This window comes from Sylvia atricapilla, chromosome 3, assembly GCF_009819655.1.
Source record: "Sylvia atricapilla isolate bSylAtr1 chromosome 3, bSylAtr1.pri, whole genome shotgun sequence".
Lineage (NCBI taxonomy): Eukaryota > Metazoa > Chordata > Aves > Passeriformes > Sylviidae > Sylvia > Sylvia atricapilla.
Window position 1 is genome coordinate 90,975,621 of NC_089142.1, and position 24,875 is coordinate 91,000,495.

General features: G+C 41.9%; 1 protein-coding gene across 1 annotated transcript in view; it reads left to right on the forward strand.

The window, feature by feature from the left end:
- The first annotated feature begins 1,829 nt into the window (after positions 1 to 1,829).
- Positions 1,830 to 24,875, forward strand: part of HHAT (hedgehog acyltransferase) — a 146,194-nt gene continuing 123,148 nt past the window's right edge. Inside the window, exons 1-7 of the mRNA XM_066316139.1 lie at positions 1,830 to 1,955; positions 3,229 to 3,296; positions 4,489 to 4,602; positions 5,216 to 5,410; positions 6,654 to 6,866; positions 9,809 to 9,980; positions 19,847 to 19,997. Of these exons, the coding sequence (XP_066172236.1) occupies positions 1,862 to 1,955; positions 3,229 to 3,296; positions 4,489 to 4,602; positions 5,216 to 5,410; positions 6,654 to 6,866; positions 9,809 to 9,980; positions 19,847 to 19,997 (1,007 nt within the window). The 5' untranslated portion in view covers positions 1,830 to 1,861. The remainder of the gene's footprint in view (positions 1,956 to 3,228; positions 3,297 to 4,488; positions 4,603 to 5,215; positions 5,411 to 6,653; positions 6,867 to 9,808; positions 9,981 to 19,846; positions 19,998 to 24,875) is intronic.

Genomic DNA, 24,875 nt, shown 5'->3' on the forward strand with positions numbered 1-24,875 from the left:
AGATCTGGAAACAGGAATTTGAGGATGCAGCCAAGTGATTAGGGAAAAAATATTTTATAAGAGGAACTTAAAGATCTAGCAAAAAAAAAAATCCAATAAGATATGAAATGTTTTTCCCCATTAAAATAGGACATCACTGATATCAGCAACAGATAGGGTTAAAAGTTGCATGGTGCAAATTCAGATGAGCATAGATTGATCAAACCTTTGGGATTGGAAAGTCAGTGTGCTTTTAACTCTAGGAACAGTGAGATTCATTAGTCATGTCTGCAGTGCCAGGAGGAGGAAGCCCTTGCTAAAATGCAGATTGATCCAGGAGGAAGTTGCCACCACCAGTACTTCCAGCCTCATGCTCCTGCTTTGGTGGTGCCTGTTCAGACCTGATGATTTATCAGATTGTGTTGTGATAATGGTAAAAATAGTGTCCCAACATAAGTGTGCCTTGTCCTCTGGTGGGAATGGGGGAGATAGCTGTGAGGGGCTGTTATGGACACCCTGTGTGTACAGGCTGTGGGGGTGTGTGAATCCTGTGTGTGTGCACCCTGTAGGTGTATACACACCCTGTGGTTGTGTATGTATGCACACCTTGTAGCTGTGCACACTCGGTGGCTGTGTATACATACCCTGTAGGTGTATGCACGCCCTATAGCTTTGTATGCACACCCTGTATCTAGGTGTATGCACACCTTGTAGCTGTGTATACACACCCTGTAGGTGTATGCACACCCTGGAAATATATGCACACTCTGTAGACGTAGGACACCCTGTATCTGTGTATGCACACCCTGCAGAGGTATGCACGCCCTGTAGGTGTTATGCACACACTGCAGGTGTATAACACCCTACAGCTGTGTATGCACGCCCTGCAGGTGTATGCACACCCTGTAAGTATACGCACACCCTGTAGCTGTGTGTGCCCACCCTGCAGGTGCATGCACACCCTGTAGTTGTGTATGCACACCCTGTATCTAGGTGTATGCTCACCCTATAGCTGTGTGTGCCCACCCTGCAGGTGCATGCACACCCTGTAAGAATACGCACACCCTGTAGCTGTGTGTGCCCGCCCGGCAGGTGCATGCACACCCTGTAGTTGTGTATGCACACCCTGTATCTAGGTGTATGCTCACCCTGTAGCTGTGTGTGCCCGCCCTGCAGGTGCATGCACATCCTGTAAGTATACGCACACCCTGTAGCTGTGTGTGCCCGCCCGGCAGGCGCACGCACACCCAGCAGCCGTGCAGCTCCCGCAGCCGGCGGGCTGTAGCGGCGCCCAGCGTTCGGCCCCGGGCGCGCAGGGCCGGCGGCTCCGCCCCGCTCCCGCCCCCGCCCTCCCTCCGCGGGGCGGCCGCCCGTAAGGGGCCGGGCGGGAGCGGCCGCGGGGTCGCCCGTGTGGCGGGAGCGGCCGGGTGCCGGGCCGCCCATTCGCCTGCGGGTGTGGAGCCTCCGGTTGGCCCGCCCGAGGCCGTGGCGCGGGCCGCTCCTTCCTCGCCCGGCGGCACAGCCCTCCTCAGGTAAGGGGGCAGCGGCGTCTCCCCTCCTCTCCCGTCTGTCCCGGGTCGGCGAGAGCGGCCGGGATCCGACCGTGGTTCTGTCCTGAGGGCCCCGCCAGCCGTGGGCCGTGCTGAGCCCTTGGACTCGGGGCCTCTGCCGCCGGCGCGGCCGGGCATGGCTCGCCTGCCCTCCCGGTAGCTGCGGGCGGAGCGGGGCCGCCTCTGAGCCCGAGCCCGGCAACGCGGGGTCCTGGAGCCGCCGTGCCCGTGCCGGGTGTCCCGCTGCTCGGTGCCTGTCTGCCCTCCGCCAGGAAACCGCTCCCGTTTCTTTCCCCGCAGGGAGGCGGCCGGCGGGAGCAGCTCCCGTGCCGATGCTGCTGCCGGCCTGGGAACTGTGCCTCTACGGGCTCCTCACCGTGGGCTCTCACCTTTACGCTTTCTACGAAGCGCACCAAGTGTCTCGAAGTAAGTGTGCGACGTGGGTGTGCTCGCTCGGGCGCCGCTTCCCGCCCGTGGCTGTTTGGTGTGAGTTCTCTGCTCCGGTTGGTTTCTACTTTGTTCCTGTGTGAGGAGCTCCTGTGTTCTTCCCAGCTCCTATATGCCAGCAAGCGGTAGGCAGATGCCACCTGGGCAGAGAGCTTTATCCCAGGGCTTTTTGCCTTTGAGTGCTACGCTGTCCTTGGACGTGGCTGTCAGAGAAAAGATGATGGAGACCTCTGAAGCTCAGCTACTCAGAGAGGGAGAATTCAGTAAAGTTGAGTTTGAAGTGCCCTGTTTTTCCTGGCTAGTCACCAGCAGCTCCTTGTAGGTGGATGGTTCAGACGCAGCTGTGCCTTCTGATGGTATGTGCCAAGGTCTGAACCTGGAGAGGCTCTAGGGCAAGTTGACGTTCCCTGCCTGGGGCTCCAGTGCTGAGTCCCGGACTCAGAGCATAGTTGGGTTGTCTGTAGAGCTTTGTGGTCAGTTTGTTTCCAAACACCTACCTCTGCCTTGTGTAACCTCTTGGTAGCTTGGTTTGGAGCTGTGGAGCTACGTATTGCAGAGCAAGGGTGGGATTTGAAACAAATTAAGTACAATTTGTGGGTGAAAAGAAGCTGTGTTATACCACATTGGTAATTAAGGGGAAATAAAGGTTGTATTATAAAAGTATAACAAGCTTGAGAGGCTTTGTGGGGAATATATATTGCATCTTATTAGGCTGTAGTCAGCAAGGTTCTACATTAATGACTCTACCTGGCTCCTGAAAGTGCTCAGGGAAAGGAGTGCTGTGTAACTGGGTACAGAGCTGTGCACCCATGCATACAAGTTTTCTGCAGAAGCAGCAAGATATGGTGGCAACAGGCTCTAGAGGCAGCTTTTCTCTGTTTTGGCTGTACTGGTCACTCTCCTGTCTGTGTCCCTGTTCTGCTCTGGTGGGAGAAACCAGGCAGTTCTGAAAAAGTGCGAGTGGGGATTAGTGCAGGTCTTGCATGGTAAAGGATGGGTTGCTGCTACTGTCCCCCTTGCCAGCAGGAATCAAAACACCAATTCTTTGCCATTGCTATGGGGCAGAGCTGTGGCACAGTTGGGCCCCCCACCTAGTGAGCAGTGATGTGGTGACTTGCCCTTCCCTGGATATCCCTGGGTGTCCTCACTGATGGAGGCTACGTGGGAATGTTGCTTGTGAGCAACAGAGAACTCACCCCTGACTCCTGCTCTGGCCGCTGTGTCCTAATCAAAGGTTTGCTCTTCCCTGCAGAGTATGAAGCTGCAATGGACAGAAGGTTTGGGCTGGACCCAGGCACTCTCCTTCGGGGGCTAAAAAAGGTAGGAGGGGTCACAGCTCGTTTTGTGGCAATAATTGTGCCTCTATGTTCTTTGTGCATCCAAGCTTCTCGATTAGCTTTTGGTGTTTATAGTAACGTGCAGATTTGGATATTTATAGTTAATTATAGTCTGATGTTTCTGATGAGGAAGAGAGACTGGCGGGGTGTGTCTGGATCTAAGAATCATAACCAAAGTTTTGTTTATTTTCTTGATCACTGGCTTAAGTGCTTATCCTTTGCTACATCTCTTGATAACCCTTTGTATTACTGTTTGGCCTTAAAAGGCTGATCAACCTTGCCACATACTGCAGCATTTCCCCCCTTTTTCTTGTTACTGGGTGATTTGGATAATGCCTAATGTCAATGAACGCGATTTTCTCTTGGGTGGCCTGTAATATAGAGGAGAGCAGATTTTGAGGTATAAGGTATTAAAGAAGCATAGTTGGTATTAAAAAAACCCAAACAAACCGGTAAGGAAACTGGCAGTCCTCTACCCCAAACCAAAAGCACATCCCTACCCCACCTTGCTGGCGTTTCTTCAAAAGGTTGTGAGGTCAAAAGCAAGTAATGCAACTAATCTTGAGGATTGCTTACACAAAAGCAGGAATGCATGTCTGTGGAAGTGTTTAGGTCTGCCATCATTGCTGGTAATGGACCTTTGATATGTGTTTTCTAGAAAGCTTTAAGGCAGTTGAGATGAACTTCTAGTGAGGCTCTGTATTGGACACTAGGCTGCTGGCTGATCTCTCTTACCTAATTTTGAAAATAATTTCCTGCCACAGGTAACTCCAGCTGTTGTAACTCCATCTGATTGCAACTAGGCTTTGCTGAAATGGGGAGTTAAACTTTTCTTCCAGCAAAACACCTTTCACTGAAGTTCTTGTTTTTCCAAGGCAGAGCAGAGTTGCTCTCTGAATCCCTCAGGAGAGCTGAAGTTGCTCAGCTTCAGCACCAGTGTGAGGCCTAGGAGGCACAGCACCATCTCAAGTTCCGTTTTCCTAAACTTTGCCCCATTGGAAGTTAAAATGGTGCTACCTGAGTTCACTGCTGTAAGTGATCCAACTGGATTGCGGAAATGACATTCCTGAGATGTGGGAGTTCTGTTGGGTACCACACAGCTGGCATATCACAGAGGTATTCCTTTGTCCCTTATGGCCAGATACACATAGTGACCAGTTCCCTTCATGCCACAGGACCCCATGGACTTTGAGTGGAGCTACTGGATTGAATGGGGAAGGGAACGTATACTGTGGCTTCTGGCTGGTCACCTGCTGGTTTCACAAATGTCCAGGCTCTTGGTGGAGAAGGTACGTAGGGATTTTCTTCACAATAGGGAGTTTCTGATGGGTTGGTTACTGTAGGCATGGCCAGCTTTGCAGTGAGGCTACTGAGAGTAGTAAATCTCACTCTGTGGTGTGAATTATATAGGGAGGTTGGGTGTCTTAATGTTTGGAGACTTCAGCCTCCAACCTCTAAAAGCCTTGCTGGAAGCCATTAAACAGCATTGTTTGACTTGTACACATAAGAAGGGCGCAGTTGTTCCTTTATGAGGAAAGTATGTAAAGTGATGGCTACTTGGGGTTTGGCACAATTGATAAAGGATTGCATGATTGTGGGAAATTATCTGTGTGGGTTGTCACACCTGCTACTTTGGGGAAGGATAGGAAGCAGTTATGCTCTCCCTCAAATTAGGGAGGCTCTGGTTTTCACGTGATGATACTACAGAAACACCTTCCCTTTCACTTTTAGGGATATGGTTGGGTTTCTGTATTTTTTCATGTGTGTTCTTCACCTTGTTGACTATATTTGTCTCTACTGCAGAACCTGTGTAGGCAGCACAGGTATTGAGTGGTATTTCTAAAGCCTTTTTGCTTTAGAAAGAATTAAACTAAAGATTGTTAACTTTTCTTTTTCTGACAGTATAAACCATGGTGCTTGATGGTTTATGGAATGGCTGCCTGCTGGTTGTTACTGGGAATCAAGGGCTTTGCTGTCATTTTGTTACATGCAGCTATTTCCTTTGCTGTGGCTCAGTTTCAGCTGTCCCTCCTGACATGGTTGTGCTCCCTTATCCTTCTGTCCACTTTACGCATACCAGCTGTGGAAGAAACCAAGGTAATGTGAGAAGAACTAATTAAGCATCAAATAAATTATGGTGGTGGTTGTCTGTAATGGCATCTATCTCTATGGCAGCCTACTGTCCCTTCAATGGATATAAGCAGGAGTTGGTTTGACAAATCTTAAGCAGTAGTGCTGCATTGACTCATGCTGGAGCTTCTCCAGTTACAAAAGTCACATTTCTCTATCATGGTGGCCAGTGCATTGGGATAAAAGTATGTCCCTTAATATGTAAGTGCTATTCAGTAGAGTTGGAGTATGATAATACTTCACTAGTGCTCTATCAAACACATTTCACTGGAACTCTAATCTTGCCAATTTAACCTGCTGGGTTTTGGAGTTACTCAGTTAAGCCTGCCTGTACTTATTAGTGACTGTGACTTCTGCGGGGAGGGAGACTCTCCAACATTTTGACTTGCACCAAATGAGTTACTTGCATCAATTAGCTGTAAGCAAGCTCAGGTTTGCTTTTCATCTAGTGGCTTTTTCTGGTACAGATATGGAAAATCTGTTGACCAGTTGTGAGGAAATATCCTGTTGTATTTTACTGGACCAATGGGAAAAACTGGACATTTATCATAAGGTGATGTTCAGGGGAAGGGGGAATGAATGTATAGTCTCTTCATGTGGCGTGGTCAGTTTTGTGATTTGCTCTGATGAGGAGAGGGCCCACTGCAGTACAAGTTGTCAGTCAGCCAAGCTACATTTGCAGATGCTTCCAAACTTTTTTGTGATGTTAAGTTTGTTGTTGGCAACAAGTGATACCAAGTGTCAAAGAATCAATAAATGCTCTGTAACATTTTTTCCGGCCTTAAGTTTTCTCAGGAGTGACTGATTCTCTTTACATCTAGCTTCAGCCCTAGTAATCCTTTGGCTACTGTGTTGCCAACTGGTTTGAATATTGTAGTGCTGGACTAAATCTGAAGTAGATAAAGTTTAATTTCTGTGAGAAGAGCTCTCCTGCTTCTCCTAGTTCTTCACAGCCTAACATGTTTCTGAACGCTATTGTCTCTTTATGCTGACTGCAGTAGCTCTGGAAGACTTTTCTCCATCAAAAGCCAGTGCTTGTTCATGTGTTTAGTGCTGTTCACTTGAGATTCTCATTCCTGCTGCTATTCTTCTTTAGTTTGTTGCTGCTGCTTCTCGCCCCAAAAGTTGAGATCTGAGTAGACTTTGCTATCTTGCCATAGAGACAATATAGCATTGCACCATCATGATCTGGCTTTGATTTGTTTTGCAGAGAAAGTGGTATGACACTGAAAATGAGTATTATCTGCTGCTCTTCACTGTGTCTGTCCGCTGCCTCTTCTGCACTAGCTTCAGCTTGGAGTACTGCTGGCATGCCCCTGCCCAGAAGTCGTCCCACTCATTCCCCTGGATGCTGGCATATGTGTTTTACTATCCTACATTCCACAATGGACCCCTCGTGAATTTTGATGCATTCAGTAAGCAGGTAACAGTGATTGTTGTTTGGGTGCCTAAAGCTGTCTTCAACATAATTATGAAGTCAACAAATAATACTATAGGAATTTGACAATTTTGAGTGTATCATGAAGAATTTTGTAATATCCTAGATGTCAACTTTTAAGAAAACCTGTCTCTCCAAGTTTTTCTGCTTCACAAGATGTTCTTGTCTGACATCAGATTCATCCCTTCAAGCAGGGAGCCAGTGACATGCTTTGTTACATTTGGAGAGTGTTCATTGTTTTAGCATGCAGCTGCTGGACTGTTTTTGTTTTTTTGGTGGGGTTTTTTGTTTCTTTATTTGTTTCTTTTCTTCCTCATCAGGTGAAATAAAGCTAATGTTTTCAGCATAAGCTGGCTATTAACTCTGAAGCCGATTTCAGAGTCACAGAAAGCTGATAGATTATATTGGGAATTCCTGAAAACTCTAGTTTCTCCTCACGTTGATGTGAAAACAGCTAATGACTTACTAGGAGCACTTTGCTTCAGCTGAGCAGCTTGTTTAAAGTAGAAGATCTACTAATTCTATTGAATGCTTTTATTATCCCTTGCAGGCTTCTTTTCAAGCCTGCTTTTTACATGATGGCAAAAATCCATGTTTTCATCCTTTATTGCTTTCCATATTTTCTTACATACTTGAGTAAAAAGTGGTGTGGTATGAACCTGTTATGTCTGGAGTTAAAATTGTGTCAAAGTGGATTAGTGAACATTTCAAACCACAAAATGGCTTTTTCAGTTTATGCATAGAAACCTAGGGATTGCTTGCTTTTGTTTATATTTGGGAATTCTCTGTTGAAGCCAAAGCACATACTGGGTTTTATTAAAGTGAAACAAGATTCTGGTGGATTCTGGAGTGAAAAGTTCTATGCTCATCTGTTTTCATTTGCTTTGGAAGATGCAAGGTTGAGTGTTGTTGTCTTGGGCTGGATATTGTGGGAAAAGTCTGCATAGACTTGCCTTGAAACTGAGGTAATATTTTTCCTAATTATTGTTTTGTAGCTTCTGAAGTGTATTGAAGTCCACCTAAATTCTTGTACACCAGGAGAGGGACGGTTGTGCTTTCTTTCCAAGGATTGTTTCAGAAGACCATGAGACTCCAAGCTGAAAACAGCTTGGGGATAGCTGATAGGAAAAATTGGGGAGGGCCTTGCTTTGAAACTTAGCTCACCTGATATGGGTCAGCAAAGAACTATGCAAAGAGCACATATGTGTAGCCCTGGTTGGTGCCTGACATGTTTTGGTTTCTGAAATTCCTTTCTCAGGGAATTTTCTGTAAACAAGAGACATGTTTACATTCTTCTCCTAGGAGGGACTTCTTCTTGATGTCCCTCTGGTCTGACCAATGTGATTGAAGAGGTTTGTCTTCTTGTGACCAATTAAATTGGTCTGTGTAGAATGATATAAAAGGGGAGACATTTTCCTAGAATAAAGGAGTCACTTTTTCAGCCTTCTGAAGTTGGAGTCCTTGTGTCGTACAATTGCGACATGTGTGTTCTTGGTGTAAGAAGGAAAAGGAAGATTGAGAGTGAGATGCCTGTATTTGCAGCAGGTTCTCCTTAAATATGTACAGACATGTGTGGTTAAAGCCATGAAGAAGATGGAGCAAACTGAACAACCTTAATGTGTTTCTTGTTGGTGTTTGCTGAAGGGTATTTCCAGAGCACTTAAGTGGGCAGAGGATATTATCAAGGCAGATGAGGTCAGAAAAGGGTTTCAAAGGATGCAGTGCCCAGCAGTTGATTCAAAATGCACAATACAAAGACAGTCTTTATTGATGCTGTTGGGGGAGACCACTCTCAGAACCCCTTAACTGAAGCTGAGACTAGGATGAGTGTTCCTGCTGAGCACACTGAGAAGCAGAAATTCTGGATTTCTGCTGGATACAGTGAGCTGCTGTATGGGCCAAAGAGTGTAGCACCAGTTCTGGCAATTGGCATGAACTGCCAGGCAAAAATGTGACACCGAGACTTTGTCACTGGCCTTGTTGAATTTCTGAGTTGAAACGAGGCATAGCAGTTCTAGGCATGGGTTTGAAGGCCTGTTGTGCAAATCCCTGTGATAAAGTTGAGTGATTTTGGTAGTATCCAAGCTTTCATACAGCTGATACAAAGGAATCCTCCAAATGAGCATGTTAACTGTACTGTGCTTGGGACTGAGGGCCTATACAGATGAGTTGGTTACTTCTCTTGTATGTGCATTTTTGGTGGCCGATTAGAGATTGGAGAAGGAAATGATGGACACAATAACAGATATATAACACAAGACTGAATTTTTAGGCAATCCTATGTTTCTGGTTTTTGATTCTATTCTCTTTTATTGTGGAAAGGTGGTGCAATAATAATATGCCAATGTGTTTACTGTAATTACCAGTGTAAGAGTTTGCAGCCTCATGAGAAGCCTGTCCACGGTTAACTTTGCCTTATCTGATATTTAACTTGCACTTCCATTTTCTCAGCACATTCTGTAAGTCTTGCTGACTTCGGCAATGCTATGGGAGAAAAATTAAGAACTGTCCTCAAGTAATCGATTCTCTGCAGTTGGTGGAAGTTGGAGGTATTTTAAGAGTAAGCAGTCATTGTTCCAGTGTTTGGAAGGGCTGCTGCTTGGAAAACCTTCTTCTTCATAGCTGTAGTTTCTTTAATCTTTTTATATTATCTCCAGAGGTCAAGTTGCAGAAATTAAAGTCTCATGTCTGGATTTTGTTCAGGTTAACAACAGTTGGCCTTTTTTACAACAGTTTGGTGCAATGTGCATTCACATTTGGCTTCTTGTTGGTTTCTACTGCTTACTGAGATTGAGAATGGAGAGACCAGTCTCCCTCCAGAGTGTGTCAGGGATTTCCAAATGGTGTAGTCAAAAGTTCCCAGCATGAATATTTTGAGTAAAACAGTTAGTTTTGTGCCAGGTAACCTCTTTGGATTTCTTCTTTAGATGAGGAGACAAGAAGCTTTCAGTATGAAGACCAATCTCAGCATCTTAATTGTGGGCATAATTCGTATTTTCTTTTGGTGGTGCCTGGCTGAGCTGATGATTCACCTCATGTATATCCATGCTCTCTACAGTAGTGCTCTGCCCTTGGAATCTGCATCTTACTGGGCCTTGGGTGAGTACAGAAACAATAGCAGAAATCTTTCTTCTTCCCCCACTTCAAGAACCCCAGTCTACATCTCTCTTATGTCCATTGGTAGGTACTTAAATGTAGCATTTTATAGCCAGCCACTGTCAGAAAGTGGTCTAAAGACTCTTAATATAACATGTAGATTCTCCATAAGCTTAGTTGAACTTACTGAGCTGTTTCCTAAATTTAAAAATATGCTGTACTTTTTCCAGTCTAGAGTATGTGTCTAAACTTTGGTCTAAAGTGATTCTCCCCCTCAAGTCATAGAAGTGGACACTTAGAAGGCATTTTAGTGTGGAGATGGAGGAGAGGAGATGTTGCAAATTATTTTTATCTCCTTCTGATTGATGTTCCTAGTTTGCATTCGCATTGAAAAGGACAGAACTTGTGAAAATAGTAGAGGGAAGGACTTGCAAATAAGGTAACCTGAAAGTAGTAGTCAGTACCTCTCAGTTCTGTTTTCCTGCTTGACTCGTCCCACTTCTACCCTCTCTGCAGCTCCCTGGTATTTCATTAAAATGCCCAACTGTGGGGAAAAAGAGTGCTGACAAACACAGAGTAAATCAGCAAAAGCTCTAGGTGATGGTGTGTAAGCAATTGGCATGTGTGCTTGATTTGATTCCTGCCTCCACTTCCCAGCTGTATCACCAGGTAAGAAGGAAAAAAAGCAAAGAAACCCCAGACCTTAAACCTGGGTTCTGAAAAAGCCTTGGTGCATCCCAAGATTTTCAGGTGGTGTCTCTTACACCAGGGATTGAAACACACAGTGGTACAGCTCTGCCCAGCACTCGCAGAAGCTCACCTGTGTCACCACATGTGTGTGTGTTGGAGAGCACTGTTGGACTGCATTGGAGTCTGGTCAGCAGAGGGCAATGTGTGCACTCTGTGTACCCCTGTGTGCATACATACACCCTTGATGCCTGTTTTAGTGTATAATTTTTTTATATCTAAAAAGGGCAAGGGCAGATGGAGAGCAAGAAAGGCAGAGGTTTGCCTCAGTGGTTTGTTGTTTGTTCCATTCCTCACTCAGTCACTGTTTAGAGAGGGGGATTCTGAGTTTTCATTTTCTATTCCAAGTGTCAATTCATTGATGAGTTAAATCTGTTAGGTCCTAGTGCTTGTGTGTGTTACAAAAGGCTGACCACTTGATAATGCAGGGAAGGCTCCAGAATTAGTGATGAAATATTCCAGCTGCGATGCTACTGGTGGATTCCTCCCTCCCTTCAAGACTACTAGTGCTGATATTATAGGGTGGGGAAAGAGTTACTTTATAAACAACAGCTAAGTTGTCTTGTGTATTTATTTGATGAAATAAAGTGTGTTATGCTAAGAATTAAAATGCACTTTGGACACAGGGTTAGAAAAGGTAAAAATGCCTCAAAGCAACAGGGGATGAATGCTATTGTTAGAGCAAGTTTGGGCTGTAAAGATGCCTGATTTCAAATTAAATGATTTTATTTTAACAAGCTGCCTGTAGAGACCCTGCCTTTAGGAAAGGTATACTCAAAATATAACCCTACTCTCACTGAGCATTATTTTTGTAGTAATGTAGGCAGGTTTTTGAAATATACTATAAATGAGATTTTGAGCTAGAAATTGGTCACTTAATGTTTTCTCTGCAGGTTTTATCACAAAGATGATATAGGTTTCCTTAGACTCAGATCAGTGATAGGCCACTGTTGTGACTTGCTTTAGAGAACTACCAGTATATCAGTATGGGTACTGGTAATAATTTACTATTAAGTCTTACTGGACCCTTATGGATGTTACCATGCTTCTGCACCAGTTCCTGTACAGAGACAAACACTCCCCTCTGTTACTTTGCATACTGTGTTATTGGAACTAATTTCATCAGATAACAGCCTTAAGACCAAGGAAGCAACTGGCTTTTGACTCAGGAAGATTATGCATTGTATGTAAGCCTTTCTGCACTGATGGAGTTTGTTAACTTTGGGTTTCCTGTTTGACTATAGGAGCTTCAAAACAGTATGGAACATCTATTTACAGTATGATGCCTGACTACCCTGATAGTCTGGTAAACTTGAGGGAAAGGCTGTGAGGCTGTTCTGCACTCACCTCTAATTAGGGAGCTTGTATCTGCTACTGCGTCTTTTTTCTGGGATAACTTTGAACAATGGGTGGTAAATGCCAGCAGTGCAGGCAAGACAACATTGCTATGAAATTCTGCTCTCAGCACCAAAGGGCAATATCAGTCTACTCCTCATGACTGTGAAGCTACAGTGTGTTCTGCATCACTGTGTGGTATTCCTGTAAGGTGAGACAACAACAAAATAAAAAAATACCACCAAACTAAACCTTGACTGAGTTACAATGCTTGTTAAAAAATGCTAGTGTACAACAGTGCTATTTATGGCCATGTAAAGCAGAAATGCTAAAGTAACATTACTAAGGGTATAAAATTAAAAAAATAGTACCCTGGAGAATGTTATCCAGGAGTAAGAGAAGTAGTTTCTCTTGTGTGGATGGAATCAGAGGCAAATCAGTTTCTAGAAGCAGCAATGTACCAAGTGGTGGAATGTAGCTTTTCAGTAACCAAATGTTATGTCCCACATCCAGTACAGAATGATGAACATGATGGGGCTGTACCCAACTCTGTGCCTGTTTGCTATGTATGCGTGGCCCTTCAGTTTGTGGAAGGCATGTTAATGTCTGAACACAGAATTAAAGATGTCAGCTGTGCAATCACAGAACTGTTATTTGTTGGTCCCAGGAAGCCATTGTTTGGACAATGTGAGCATTTTCCATAATTCACAAATCATTGTGTCTCTGTTCACAAATGTTTGTGTCTGTGGATAGTTAGCTATTGACATACTGAGCAATATCATGGCATTTGTGCTTTTTTAATGATGACTATCAAATGCAGTGTTTATAGCGATTCCATTGTTTTGTGTTAGTGCTGCATCTCATTCTGGTAACATCAGTCAGATTGGCTGAAAGAATTGGGTGCTTTCAGAATTAATGACACAGCAGGAAGACCCATATTCCATATTAATGGAAGCCATGGTAGTTCATTCTTCTCAGTTTTAACATTAATTGGGAATAATTTTCTGCCTTTACATTTTACACTGTAAAATGTAGATTTACAGGCACCAAGAATAAAAACCACTGTGAATTCCAGTAATCCAGATCCTGATGAATTGCAGCATACCAGCAAAATAGCTACACTCTCCAAGATCAGAGGTTCATCTATTCTACAGGGTAATTTTTGGATATGGTATGCAATGAAGCAGGAGAAAAGAAATGAGTAAAAGACAGGTAGATTGGTGATCCTTTTCAATGTCTGTTCTTCAAGCTTCTGCAGCTGAATGACAAACTCACTGACATGTGGTAATGGGGAGCTTAATAGCATTGGTTGAAAGACTTTAAATTTAAACAAGTGATTTTTTTTTTCTCTTTGCTATGACAATGTAGATTATCAGTGGTAAAATTCACTCTACCGAGGTACATTCTATTGTATAGAAACTGAAATGTGTGTTGCTAGGCCATTTGTATCTTAAGTCTGATTCTGAAAGTGCAGATGTTGAAAGAAGCACTGCCTGAATTTCCCTGATGAGGCTTCACATTTATCCTGGTGATTCAGCGCCATCTACTTATCTCTGCTCATCTGAGCAGAGCTTCGTGTCCATCTGGCAGGTACAGGGTATGATGAAAGACAGAAGTGTGTATGAAAATATGTTAGTGAATATAATCGTTGCACTGGATTAATCTCGACCTTAATAGATCCTGTAGTTGTGAAAATATATTTTACTAGGAATCTGTCTGTGCTTTATCAGAGGTGTCTGATGTACAGATACACATCTGAGATGTACGCATGTGATAGAATGTTGTGAATTCTCTGTGGGTTTCTATGTGTTGATCCTAACCATGTGTGGTCCTTTTGTTCTAGTGAAGCATGCACAGGGTAGTGTCAATTAGCTATCACTGTTTTAATTATTAACTAGGCTCTCTGCTACTTCAAAAAGGTGTTTTCTTATGACTGGCATGTAAGTCAGTCTAGAATATGATCTGTTCAAAGGTGGAGCCACGTGGTTTAATCTGTAGTTGCTGATCCCATGTTTTAATTTGTTAGAAGAAGAAATGTTATATATGTCCTTCTTTGACAGTGAGACCTACAGAGTAGTCTGTAAATTGGATGTAGGGTGCTGGTTTTGATGTGTTTGCAGTTTTTTCTGGTAAAACCACAGATAGGAAATAGATTTCTGAGTTCATTTTCAGAAGCATGCAGTGTTTTGCTGTTGAAATCAGGGTATCTCTTCATCTAAGTAGTAATGAAATACTAAGAGGAGTCTGAGATTTTTTTTCTATCCTGGAAGATAATGATAAAGAGAAATTGATGAAATATTTGGCACCTTGAGGTCAGTTTTGAAAACTGGAAATACAAACGTGAATCAGGAAACTTGGATTTTTTTTCCTAAAATATCAAGCTGTTCCCTGTTTTGTAGAAAGAAGTGTTCACGTGTGTAATTTTTTTTTTCTAATCTTTCCTGTAGGCTAAACTTCAAGATTATATTGGCAATTAACCTACTTCTATGACTGCTTTTCTTTTTACTCATGCATGTTGTGGCTTAATCCAGCTAGAAACTGAATGCCACACAGCTGCCCACTCCTTTTCTTTTTTTGGAGAGGTGGGAAGAAAATTGGAAGAATAAAACTGAGAACTTATGGATTGAGAGAAAGACAGTTTAACAGATAAAGGAAAAGCTGCATGCAAAGCAAAACAAGGAATTAATGCCCTGCTTCTCTGGGCAGGCAGGTGTTGGGTCTGCCCAAGGAAAGCTGGGCGCCTTCATACACAATGGTTACTTAGGAAGACAAATGCCATCACTCTGAACATCCCCCCTTTCTTATTTCCCCCAGCTTTGTATGGTAAGCATGAACATATGGTGTGGGATACTCCTTGGGTCAGTTTGGGTCAGTTGTCCTGGCTGTGTCTCCTCCAAGCTCCTTGTGCACCCTCAGCCTTCTCACTGGTGAGGGGTGAGAAGCAGAAAAGACCTTGACTCTCTAAACCCTGTAGTAATGAAAACATCTCTGGGCTTTCATCAACACTGTTTTCAGCACAAATCCAAAATACAGCCCCGCACTGGCCATTGTGAAGAAAACTAACGCTATCCCAGTAAAAAACACTGCAATGTGATAACTCTTGGTTTTTTAGAGAGCCTTTTCCTGGAAGTATTTACTATTGAACATAGTGCTTACAGTAGATGTCTTCATATAATGGTTTGGATTAGAAAAACCTTAAAGGTCATCTAATACCAACCCCTTTGCCATGGGCATTCCTTAAACTAGACCAAGTTTCTCAAAATCCTTGGGAGTATTCATGGTAGGTCTCTAAAGCATTTGTGTGCTTGAAATATCCTCTGGTTTACTTTAACTTGGATGACCTGTCTATGCCTTGACTGAGGGTCCCTTGACAGCTCTGTTTAGTCTTGTTTAAGTAATTTTACTTTGGGACCTTTATGTCCATTCAGCTTTCTCCAAAAAGAAGCACTTTGCCTCTGGGACAAACACTGTGGTACTTTACTGCCACTCCTCCATCACAGAAGGATGTTTCTTGCTTCTGGGGTGCTGCTGGAAGGCTGTGGTATTTTGAACTTGATGATATAGCCCCAAATATCTGCCTCGTATTGGACTTCTACCATATGTCAGTAACCCATTTGAAATGTGACTGCATATTTATTTCTGTTTTCTAGTGAGACCTGTCCTGGTACTTGACAGAAACAAGCATCTACAATCACTAATGCCGTAGGGTCAGTGTAGCTGCAAAAAGGGTGAAGTTGTGATGTTGTGCTCATAATAAAATTGCCTTCTAAGTTACAGTTGACCATGACTTTTGGTGATGGTTTAAGGACAGAAAAATGTCAAGTGTGATTTGTAATGCCTGGATGCAAGTGTTTTGTTGATATCTTATGAAAATATTCCATTTGTCACCTTCTGTCAAAAAATACCAGTCAGAAATTTTGAGAATATGTAGACTAAAATTAAGTCTTGTGAAGATTCTCATTTGTCATGATCTTTGTTTCAAAGCTTTATTAAACTTAGGAAGTACAGTTTTGCAGTAAACTTAAGGTTAAGGTCTATAAATACTTTTTTAAGGCATAGGAAAGCTTAGAATTTAAGGATTGGAAGATGATAGGTTAAAGCCATTTAATTTTATAGAAGCTGATACTTTCAGTCTGGGACTTGAAACTGCCTGACTGTTGAAATGCATAGGATTAAGACTGGATACTTTAACTTGGTGTTTTATCCCTTAACATATTCTCTTAAAAAAACCCCACACACATCAACTTTGTATCCTTTGAATTAATTTATTCCAGAGAAAAGATAGAATCTTTGCAGTACTTTTTCCTCTTAGGTGTGTTATGGTATACATTTGATATGGCTTGTTTCCAATTTAGAATAATGCGCATGTGTGTGGAGGAATTATCATATCAAACATTAGAGAAGAAGTTATGTGATATTGTTAATGAATTTGATTGTTAATTTCATGCTTCTAAATCAGGTGAAGCAGTGTGCTTCCGGCTGCTTTGTGCTAGAATGGAGCAAATGCAAAGCAGCTGCAATGTCTCAGGTATGCAAGGTTTAAAGCCTATGCCTGTTGCCAGTGCAGCCCAGCTATTGTGGGGCTGTGAATCTTGCCCGTAGTTTTCCCTCTGTGGCCAGAACTCTCCTACTGCTGTCACAAGTTCAAGACCAATGAGAACTTGAGCTGTGTTTTTTGATAGGGGCCTTTGTGTTGCTGTTTTGGTGTGGTGTGGTCACCACAATTGCCACTCACAGAGTAGCTCCTGTGTGCCAGGTGTGCCTGTGATGGGTTTTCTGTGTGTAAGATGTCAGTGCTACTGAGCTGCCTGTTAGTTACAGTGATGACAACCTGGATGTGTGTTATTGGAGATGGTGAAAATGCCTTTTTTCCAAAACGTGTGTATTATGACTTTGTATCTGTGAAGTCAATTTTTCATCATTTAAAATTTCATTAATTCATTTAAAATCGAATTTATTGATATTTTTGGGTCTCAGAGTGGAAGCCTGTTTCTAAATACCTTTTCATCATGCACAGCCAAAGGATTTTGAGTTTTACTACTGCACAGACAGCTGTGATCTTCATAATTGGTTTGTGTGGGTGTCAGTGTTCAGCTCTCCAATGAAATTTGTCAGAAAAGAATTGAGACACTGAATGAGAAGGGAATTAAAGCAGAAATTTGGCTGTACAGATGATTTAGCAGTAATCTAATGTGGAGCTAATTGGCTAGTATCCAAATTGTGCTTCTGATTGTTTGTTTTCCTCTGGGGAAAAATGTTATTGAATACTCGATGCCTGCTTCCCTGAAGTAAAACAACATAAGCTTCATGTCTCAGTATTTTGTTCTAACATCAATTTTTATCTTGGATGGCACAACTGTTTCTTATTGTATGCGTGGATTATGATATCAAAACTAAAATGTTGGATTGTTGTAGCAAAATACTGGCCATGTGTTGGTCAGCGGGAATTTTGCTTTTTGCATTGTTAGTGCCAGAATTTCACTCTAGGTTGTTATACAGTAATCAGGGATCTGTGCTGGGGCCTATTCTGTTCAGTATCTTTATTGGTCACACAGATGAGGGTATTGAGTCTTTCATTAGTAAATTTGTGGATGACACTAAGCTGGGAGCATCTGTCGATCTGTTGGAAGATATGATGGCTCTGCAGAGAGACCTGGAAGGGTTGGATGGATCGACAAAGTCCAATAGGATGAAGTTTAATAAGTCCAAGTGCTGAGTCCTGCATTTTGGCGACAATAACCCCCTGCAACATTACAGGCTAGAGATGGTGTGGCTGGGCAATGCCCAGGCAGAAAGGGACCTGGAGGTGCTGATGGCAGCAGCTGAACATGAGTCAGCGGTGTGTCCAGGTGGTCAAGACAGCCAAGGCATCCAGGCCTGGATCAGGAATGGTGTGGGCAGCAGGAAGAGGGAGGTCATTCTTCCCCTGTGCTGGGCACTGGTGAGGCCACACCTTGAGTGCTGTGTCCAGTTCTGGCCCCTCAGTTTAGGAAGGATGTTGAGACACTTGAGCGTGTCCAGAGGAGCCAATGAGGCTGGTGAGAGGTTTGGAACACAAACCCTGTGAGGAACGACTGAGAGAGCTGGGGTTGCTTAGCCCAGAGAAATGGAGACTCAGAGGTGACCTTACACTCTCTACAACTCCCTGAAAGGTGGTTGTAGTCACCTGGGGTTTGGTCTCTTCCGCCAGGCAGCAACTGACAGAATGAGAGGACACAGTCTTAAGCCGCACCAAGAGAACTATAGGTTGGATATTAGGAAAAAGTTTTTTACATAAGAAGTGATAAAGTACTGGAATGGCCTGCTCGGGGAAGTGGTGGAGTCACGATCCCTGGATATGTTTAAAACAAGACTGGGTATGGCACTCAGTGCCATGGTTTAGTTGAGGTGTTAAGGCATGGGTTGGACTCGATGATCTGAAGGTCTCTTCCAATCTAGTCATTCTGTGAATTCAGTAGATGAATTTTTAATGCTTAGCTTTTGGTTGTCATCCATAGTATACTCATTAGTCAGCAGAATGCAGGAGGGATGTTCCCCTCCTCCTAAAAAAAAAAAAAAAAAGACAGGTTACTTAAATGTTCAGAGTTGTACTGCTGCAGTCAGATTAAAAACTGTCTCCAAGGAAAGTCTGCTGGAAGGCTTTAAAATTGTATTGAATGTCTAAAGTCCTTCAGTCAAGTTATAATATATATAAATGAGCAAAAGCAGAGCACTGGAATAGAAGGTATAGTATCAATTGTATTATATAATTTTTTTCTCTATTGAAGTATAATTTTAGTTTCCGTTCTTTGTGGTGAGATTTTCCATGTGTTGACTGTCAGATGGAGAAGTTCACCGAAGTCATTGGGTCCTTCAGGAGCGACCTCGCCAGTTTCTGTAAAGGGGTTGGCCTCTGCTTATTACTATATTTTTACTTATTGGTCAATATGGCTCTGTTCAACAGAAAACATGTAGAATATTAGTAGGAATCATCTTCCTACTATGATTCTTCCTGTAATGCATTTTGAGGTTGTTACTTGCATGAATAATATGTATGATTTTCATCTCAGGTCTGTGTAAGATGCTGGAGTTTGTGTCATTTCCTGAGGTTGTGAGCAAGCACACTGACAAAATTTCTCCTTTGGAAATAAGGCAGCTGCAGCACCTTAAGGAGATCTTTGTCTGTGGATTTAAAAACTGAAAAATGCTTTAAGTGTTATGCCAAGTGGAGTTCCAGTTTTCTATCCCTTGGATGCAGCAGAAGGGGATCTTGTAGGGGGTATTTTCTGGGGACTCAAATAATCTGACAGGGCATGGAATGTTTGTGGGGATGTCATGATTATGTGCAGCTATAACCATTGTTTATGGCTATTCTGGAGCAACAAGTGTAGAGTGGTCAGTTGGGTTGTTTTTTTTTTTGCAAGGATTAATTTACTGTCCCTGTGGTAAATGTTAATTTCTTATATTAGTATATTCTGATTTTTAGCCAGTGTAAATCAGTTGGGTTTTTTTTCATGGTGGTCAACACCCATAGTCCAGAGATTTTTCAGAGTGGAACTGTAGACGCATATTTGTGCCTTCATGCTGGAATGATGGTATCATTTTGTATGTGTGGCTAATGCCATAAATACATGGGCTTGTGTGCTGTGTCTCTTGCAAAGAGACAAATGATGTATATCCCATCAAGCAGTGGTGCTTGCCTTAGTTCTTGGAATAATTGCTGTTTGGAGGTAATCAATGTTAACAGGTTTTTAAAATGTTTCAGGACTTGTTTAAGGTATGTTTTGTTGGTTTTTTTTTTCTTTTAGGTGGCCTGGCTTTAGCTCAAGTGCTTTTCTTTTATGTGAAATATCTGGTTCTGTATGGTGTTCCTGGCCTGCTTCTTCAAATGGATGGACTCAAACCTCCACCTCTGCCTTGCTGTGTCAGCCTGATGCACAGTTTCACTAAAATGTGGAGGTTAGTCATTGTTACTTTTCAGGCAGTTTATTATTAATACGTGGCAGTCAGTAAGAGCATGCATGTGTGTTCATGCTCACATACAGGTTTGCTTTCCTGTCCTTGTGCTTTTTCTCTCACCCCCATTGTTCATCTTTAGGGCTTTTGAAATGAACTTCAACTTGATGGTTACTTTATTCACACTGTGGAGAGATAAGGGCCAGTACCCATTTTAGCATTTTCATCCTTTTAATTACTAGAATTAGACTCAGCATACCTAGTTAATATAGAAATTATTTTTTCCAATTATCTATTAAATGATTTTTTTTTCAGTCTGGGTCTAAAACCCACATTTCAGCTTGAAATTCTTCTAGAGATTGAAAATAAATGCTTGATTAATTGCATGAGGAAAGCAGTAGTTACAGTATTTTAACATGTAGAGTCATATGGTAGAGGAAGTCTTAGACATGTTAAAAGTACTATGAAAATAGTACTTGTTTACAAAGAAGAATGAATTTTTGGATGTGCTTTTCTTCTAAGGAAATTTCAGCACAATATTTCTTCAAAGACCTATGAGTTTTGTGTCTTATGTTTACTTAAATCAGTGTTCACTGGAATATTTTTACTGAAAACTGCCTCCCAGGTGGATTCTACTTAATGTTTGCCTTCTATGTAAGGGTGGATTCACTTGACTTCTCTCCTCCCTTGTTATCCTCTGCACTATCCAATATTCCTTCAGGCTTGTGGGATTCTGTGCCCCAGACTTCTAAAAACACTCCCCTAATGATTTAGACTGGTCAGTCTTTTAGTGCAGAGGATTCTCTCCTGCTGTGCTAGTGCAGAGCCTGTCAGAACAGTGCTTACTCCATCTTGTCTCTGACTGCTTTGCAATATGAACAAAGCTTTTAATTTTAGTCATAAAAACATTGGGCCTGCTGTTATCAGAGTTTTATTGGATGAGATTTTAATTTTGTTTTCAGCTTGCAGCTAGTTGTAACAAGAAGGCTTTATAGCTTATAGTAGTTGGCAAGTGTAGATCTGAAGTATCCAAAGAAATGCAGGAAGAAAAGAGTGCAGAGATCAGATGAATTATTAAAAACTATTTGAACTACTAACAACTGCTTTGGTTTGAATGCTCTTTCAGAGTTTGCACTGAACTTATGACCTCCAGAGTTAATATAGAAATCTGTCATTTTTACCAGGCACTCTCATGAGAACAGCACCTTTTGGCCTGCTGGCCCTTGGTAGGCTGAGTTGCAAACAGCAGCAGTTTTTCCCCTTTGTCATTTCTTATTCCAGGGAATTTGTGTATTGCACTGGAGGTGCCAACTGAAAGTGAACTTCAGCACAAACTCTAATGACTCTGCTGTGCCACGTAGTTGTAACAGGCCATGAAAGGTGCTCTGCACCTGCAAATGTGTGTGGTGTATCACAGTAAAATATGTGGGCATTCCTTAAAATATTCATAACTCTTCTATGAAAATTGAAACTAGTGTCTAAGTAGAAAACTTTCCTTTATAGATGGAAAAGGTGTCAGGTGCCGATATTTATCTTCTGCCCAATTATTTAATTTATATCAAGCATTCGTTGCCAGAAGTAATAAAATTGCTTCACAGATTGAATTTGTTTGCTTTGAATGTTGAAAAAAAGTCAGTTAATATATACCTGACTTGATTTCTCACACTCAAAGCTCTACAGTAGTAGATTTTTCTGTAGCTGCTGTGTCATGGGTCATTCTCAATTATCTAAGGAGCTTTATGAATGCTTTATCTAAGGAGCTTTATGATGTCCTTATATTGTTAAACTCTTCAAACAGTCTACCCAGAGGCTTTGCAGTCTAGTGTGGTGCATTAGTATATTGTATAAGAATGTTGTGTTAGAAGTAGGAATAGCCTTTGTTTCTGAACTGTACAGCTGAACAGGACAGAAACTTTGCAAATTATGGATTTAGCATAAAACAAGTGAAGAAAGGGGAAAGTAAATGGCTTACGTTGTGAAGCCTTATTAACATGACACTGTGTTTCTAAATGCATTTTGATAGTTTGTGAATACAAGGAATGTATTAACAGGAATGCCTGTATTTAACAGTAATGTTCCTGACAATTTTATCAACTTTAGCATTATCAATAAATTTAAATATTAATAATGCCATGTTCAGTTTTAAGCTGGTAGAGTGAGATTTGTACCAGATTGTTTTCATTGAATGGTAGTCTGGTAAAGCTTATTAAAGGCTTCTTAGGGCCAGGCTGGGAAATGGAGTGGATTGGGATGATCCAGATGACTTGAAGTTACACCACTCCTACCTTCTGTCTGGCATCAGAGACACTGCTCAGAAAAAAGTGCTTGTGTATGCTTGGCTTACTCTTCTCCTTCTTGCTGGTATCCACTTGGGAATACTGTCAGAAACATGTTGGCTGGATTTTCCAAGGCCCAGTATTACTATTTTTGTCTCAAAGCTTTTAGCAGTGCACATTTTAAAGGAGAGAATGTAGCCTGGAGAGAAAGGCAACATGAATGTCACAATATAAGGAATGCAATATGCTGCTAAGGAGCCTTACACCACCACCTGGTGTCCTTTGAACATAACAGCAAAGCTTTTGATCCGATTTCTCCCGACCAGTGTCACTTCTAGTCAGTACATGCTGACATAATTCACTGTGATTCAGCACTTGGAAGAGCTTTCAGACAGGAAGGTAAGAAAGATACCACAGTGTGCCTAAAGTTGTCTCAAGTTTCTCTAGAGCTGAAAAGCAAAGCAGATGTTAAAAAAACCAAATAAGTAGTCTGCCTCTCTATTTATGGTACTAGACAATAAACCAAATTGTGTCCATTCAAGCCCAGAAATAAAAGACTTTAATTAAAAAAGTTATCAAGCCTATGATAGGTTCTCCCTAATTTACATTTAATCAGAACAATCTCTAGAGTTAAAAAATTTTCCATCTAGTTTGCTGTCTCAAGACAAATACAGGTGTTGAATGTGTTACTCTGGCTCCATTTTTCCAGGATATCATTAGCTTGCTAAATATGCAGCTGCATAGCTAATAAATGCATGATAAATACACTGCTATTCAAAAGGTTTATTATAGCTGTGAAAAGGAGTCCTGATTTCCTGAGAGGATAGCAGTTCAATGGCACGCAATCTTAGTTTTTAATGTCTGCTTTACCTTAAGACATGATGAATTAAACCTTAGTTTTTGTTACCAAGCTTAAAATCAAGGTAATGTGAGAACCAATGCTGTTGGACACTTGTGCTTTTAAAGAATTAGTCAAGGCTGGTGCTTGCTGCACAACTTCCCAGGGGGAGGGAGTGAATTGTGTAGTGCAACTAGAAGAAGTTGCGCTACTGCTGAAACTTGCAAACTGAAACTTCAATATGGAAAAAATATCCTAGTGGATGAGTAATGATTTGGAAACTACAGAAACAAAAGATAGTACGTAACTAAATCCTATGTCAACTTTGACATATTAGTAAATTGTCTTGGCAATGTATTCGACAGAGGAACCTGTGAGTTTGTAAATTAGGACAACAGTTAGCTCAGCTGCTGTTCATGGAAAAATAATCATGCTTCCATTTTTTGTGTTTTAATACTGTTACAGAGTGTGAGTCCGCAACAAAAATGTTGGATGCATTAGTTAGATATGTTGTGCCATGCCGTGGGACCAGCATGACATAAACCCCCCAGTTACTTCTGGTCACAGACTGATTTGACATGTGTAGAAGCACAATACCCTGATGATGTTCATGGGGCTGGGGCACTTTGCTTATGCATGTGTTTGAGAGAGTCGAGTTCAGCCTGGAGGAGTGAAGGCTCCAAGGAAACCTCATTGCAGCCTTCCAGTTCCTAAAGGGAGCTTATACTAAAGAGGGAGAGACACCTTTTTATGCAGGCAGATTGTGATAGACGAGGGCAAATGGTCTTAAAGTGAGAGGAGAGGTTTAGATTAGATTCTAAAAATCAATTCTTTAGTCAGATGGTGGTAAGGCACTGGAGTATGTTTTCCAGAGACGTTGTGGATGCCCTATCCCTGGAAGTGTTCAAGGCCAGGTTGGATGGAGTCCTGATCCACCTGGTCTATTGAGAGGTGTCCCTACATGTCAGGGGCATTGGAACTAGATTATCTTTAAAGGTCCCTTACAACCCAAACAATTCTGTGATTCTGTGACTTCTTCTGTGTCTTTCTACCTTGAAATCTTGTCATTCTCAAGTATCCCAAAATAGTCTGGAGACAAATGTGTTGGGGATGAATTATGCTCAAACTTAATGCACGTTTAATGTAGGTTAGTCTAAGCAAGAGGCTTTTCAAGAAGGCAGGCAGAAGTCGCATATGAGACATAGATTTCAGTGTAAACAGTAGAATTTATCTAGAATAAAGAATATGTTTTCTTTTATCTACAATAAAGAAAATGAAGTTGAATAATGCTGCCAGAGGAAAATAAAAAATGCAGTGATAAAGATAAGGTCATTTTCAACTACCATGCTTTAAGTTCTGGGTTCTACTCTGTATTTAACACTGATTCTTGACAGACAAGAGTCTGACATAAGGCAACCCTCGATTTTCTTGCATGCTTAAGGGGTGGACTAGGAGGGCTGTATTTTACATGTACACACACACACACACTTCTATATGAACAAGTTAAATTTATGTCACTGATGTTTTAGTGATATCTAAAAATGGCATCTGGGTTATGATTTGCAAGAAATTGTCTGCTGTTTAGTTAACCTTTAGCAGTAACAAGGCCAGTAATTTGCCTGACATGAAAAAATGGTCTTTGTGTAAGGTCTCAGTGAATTGCTTCCAATTATGGATTACAGTCTGCTTTGGGCTTATCACATTCTTGGCTATAATGATGCCATAGAAAAAATATCTACAGATAAAAATGTAAGTTTATTTGCATTT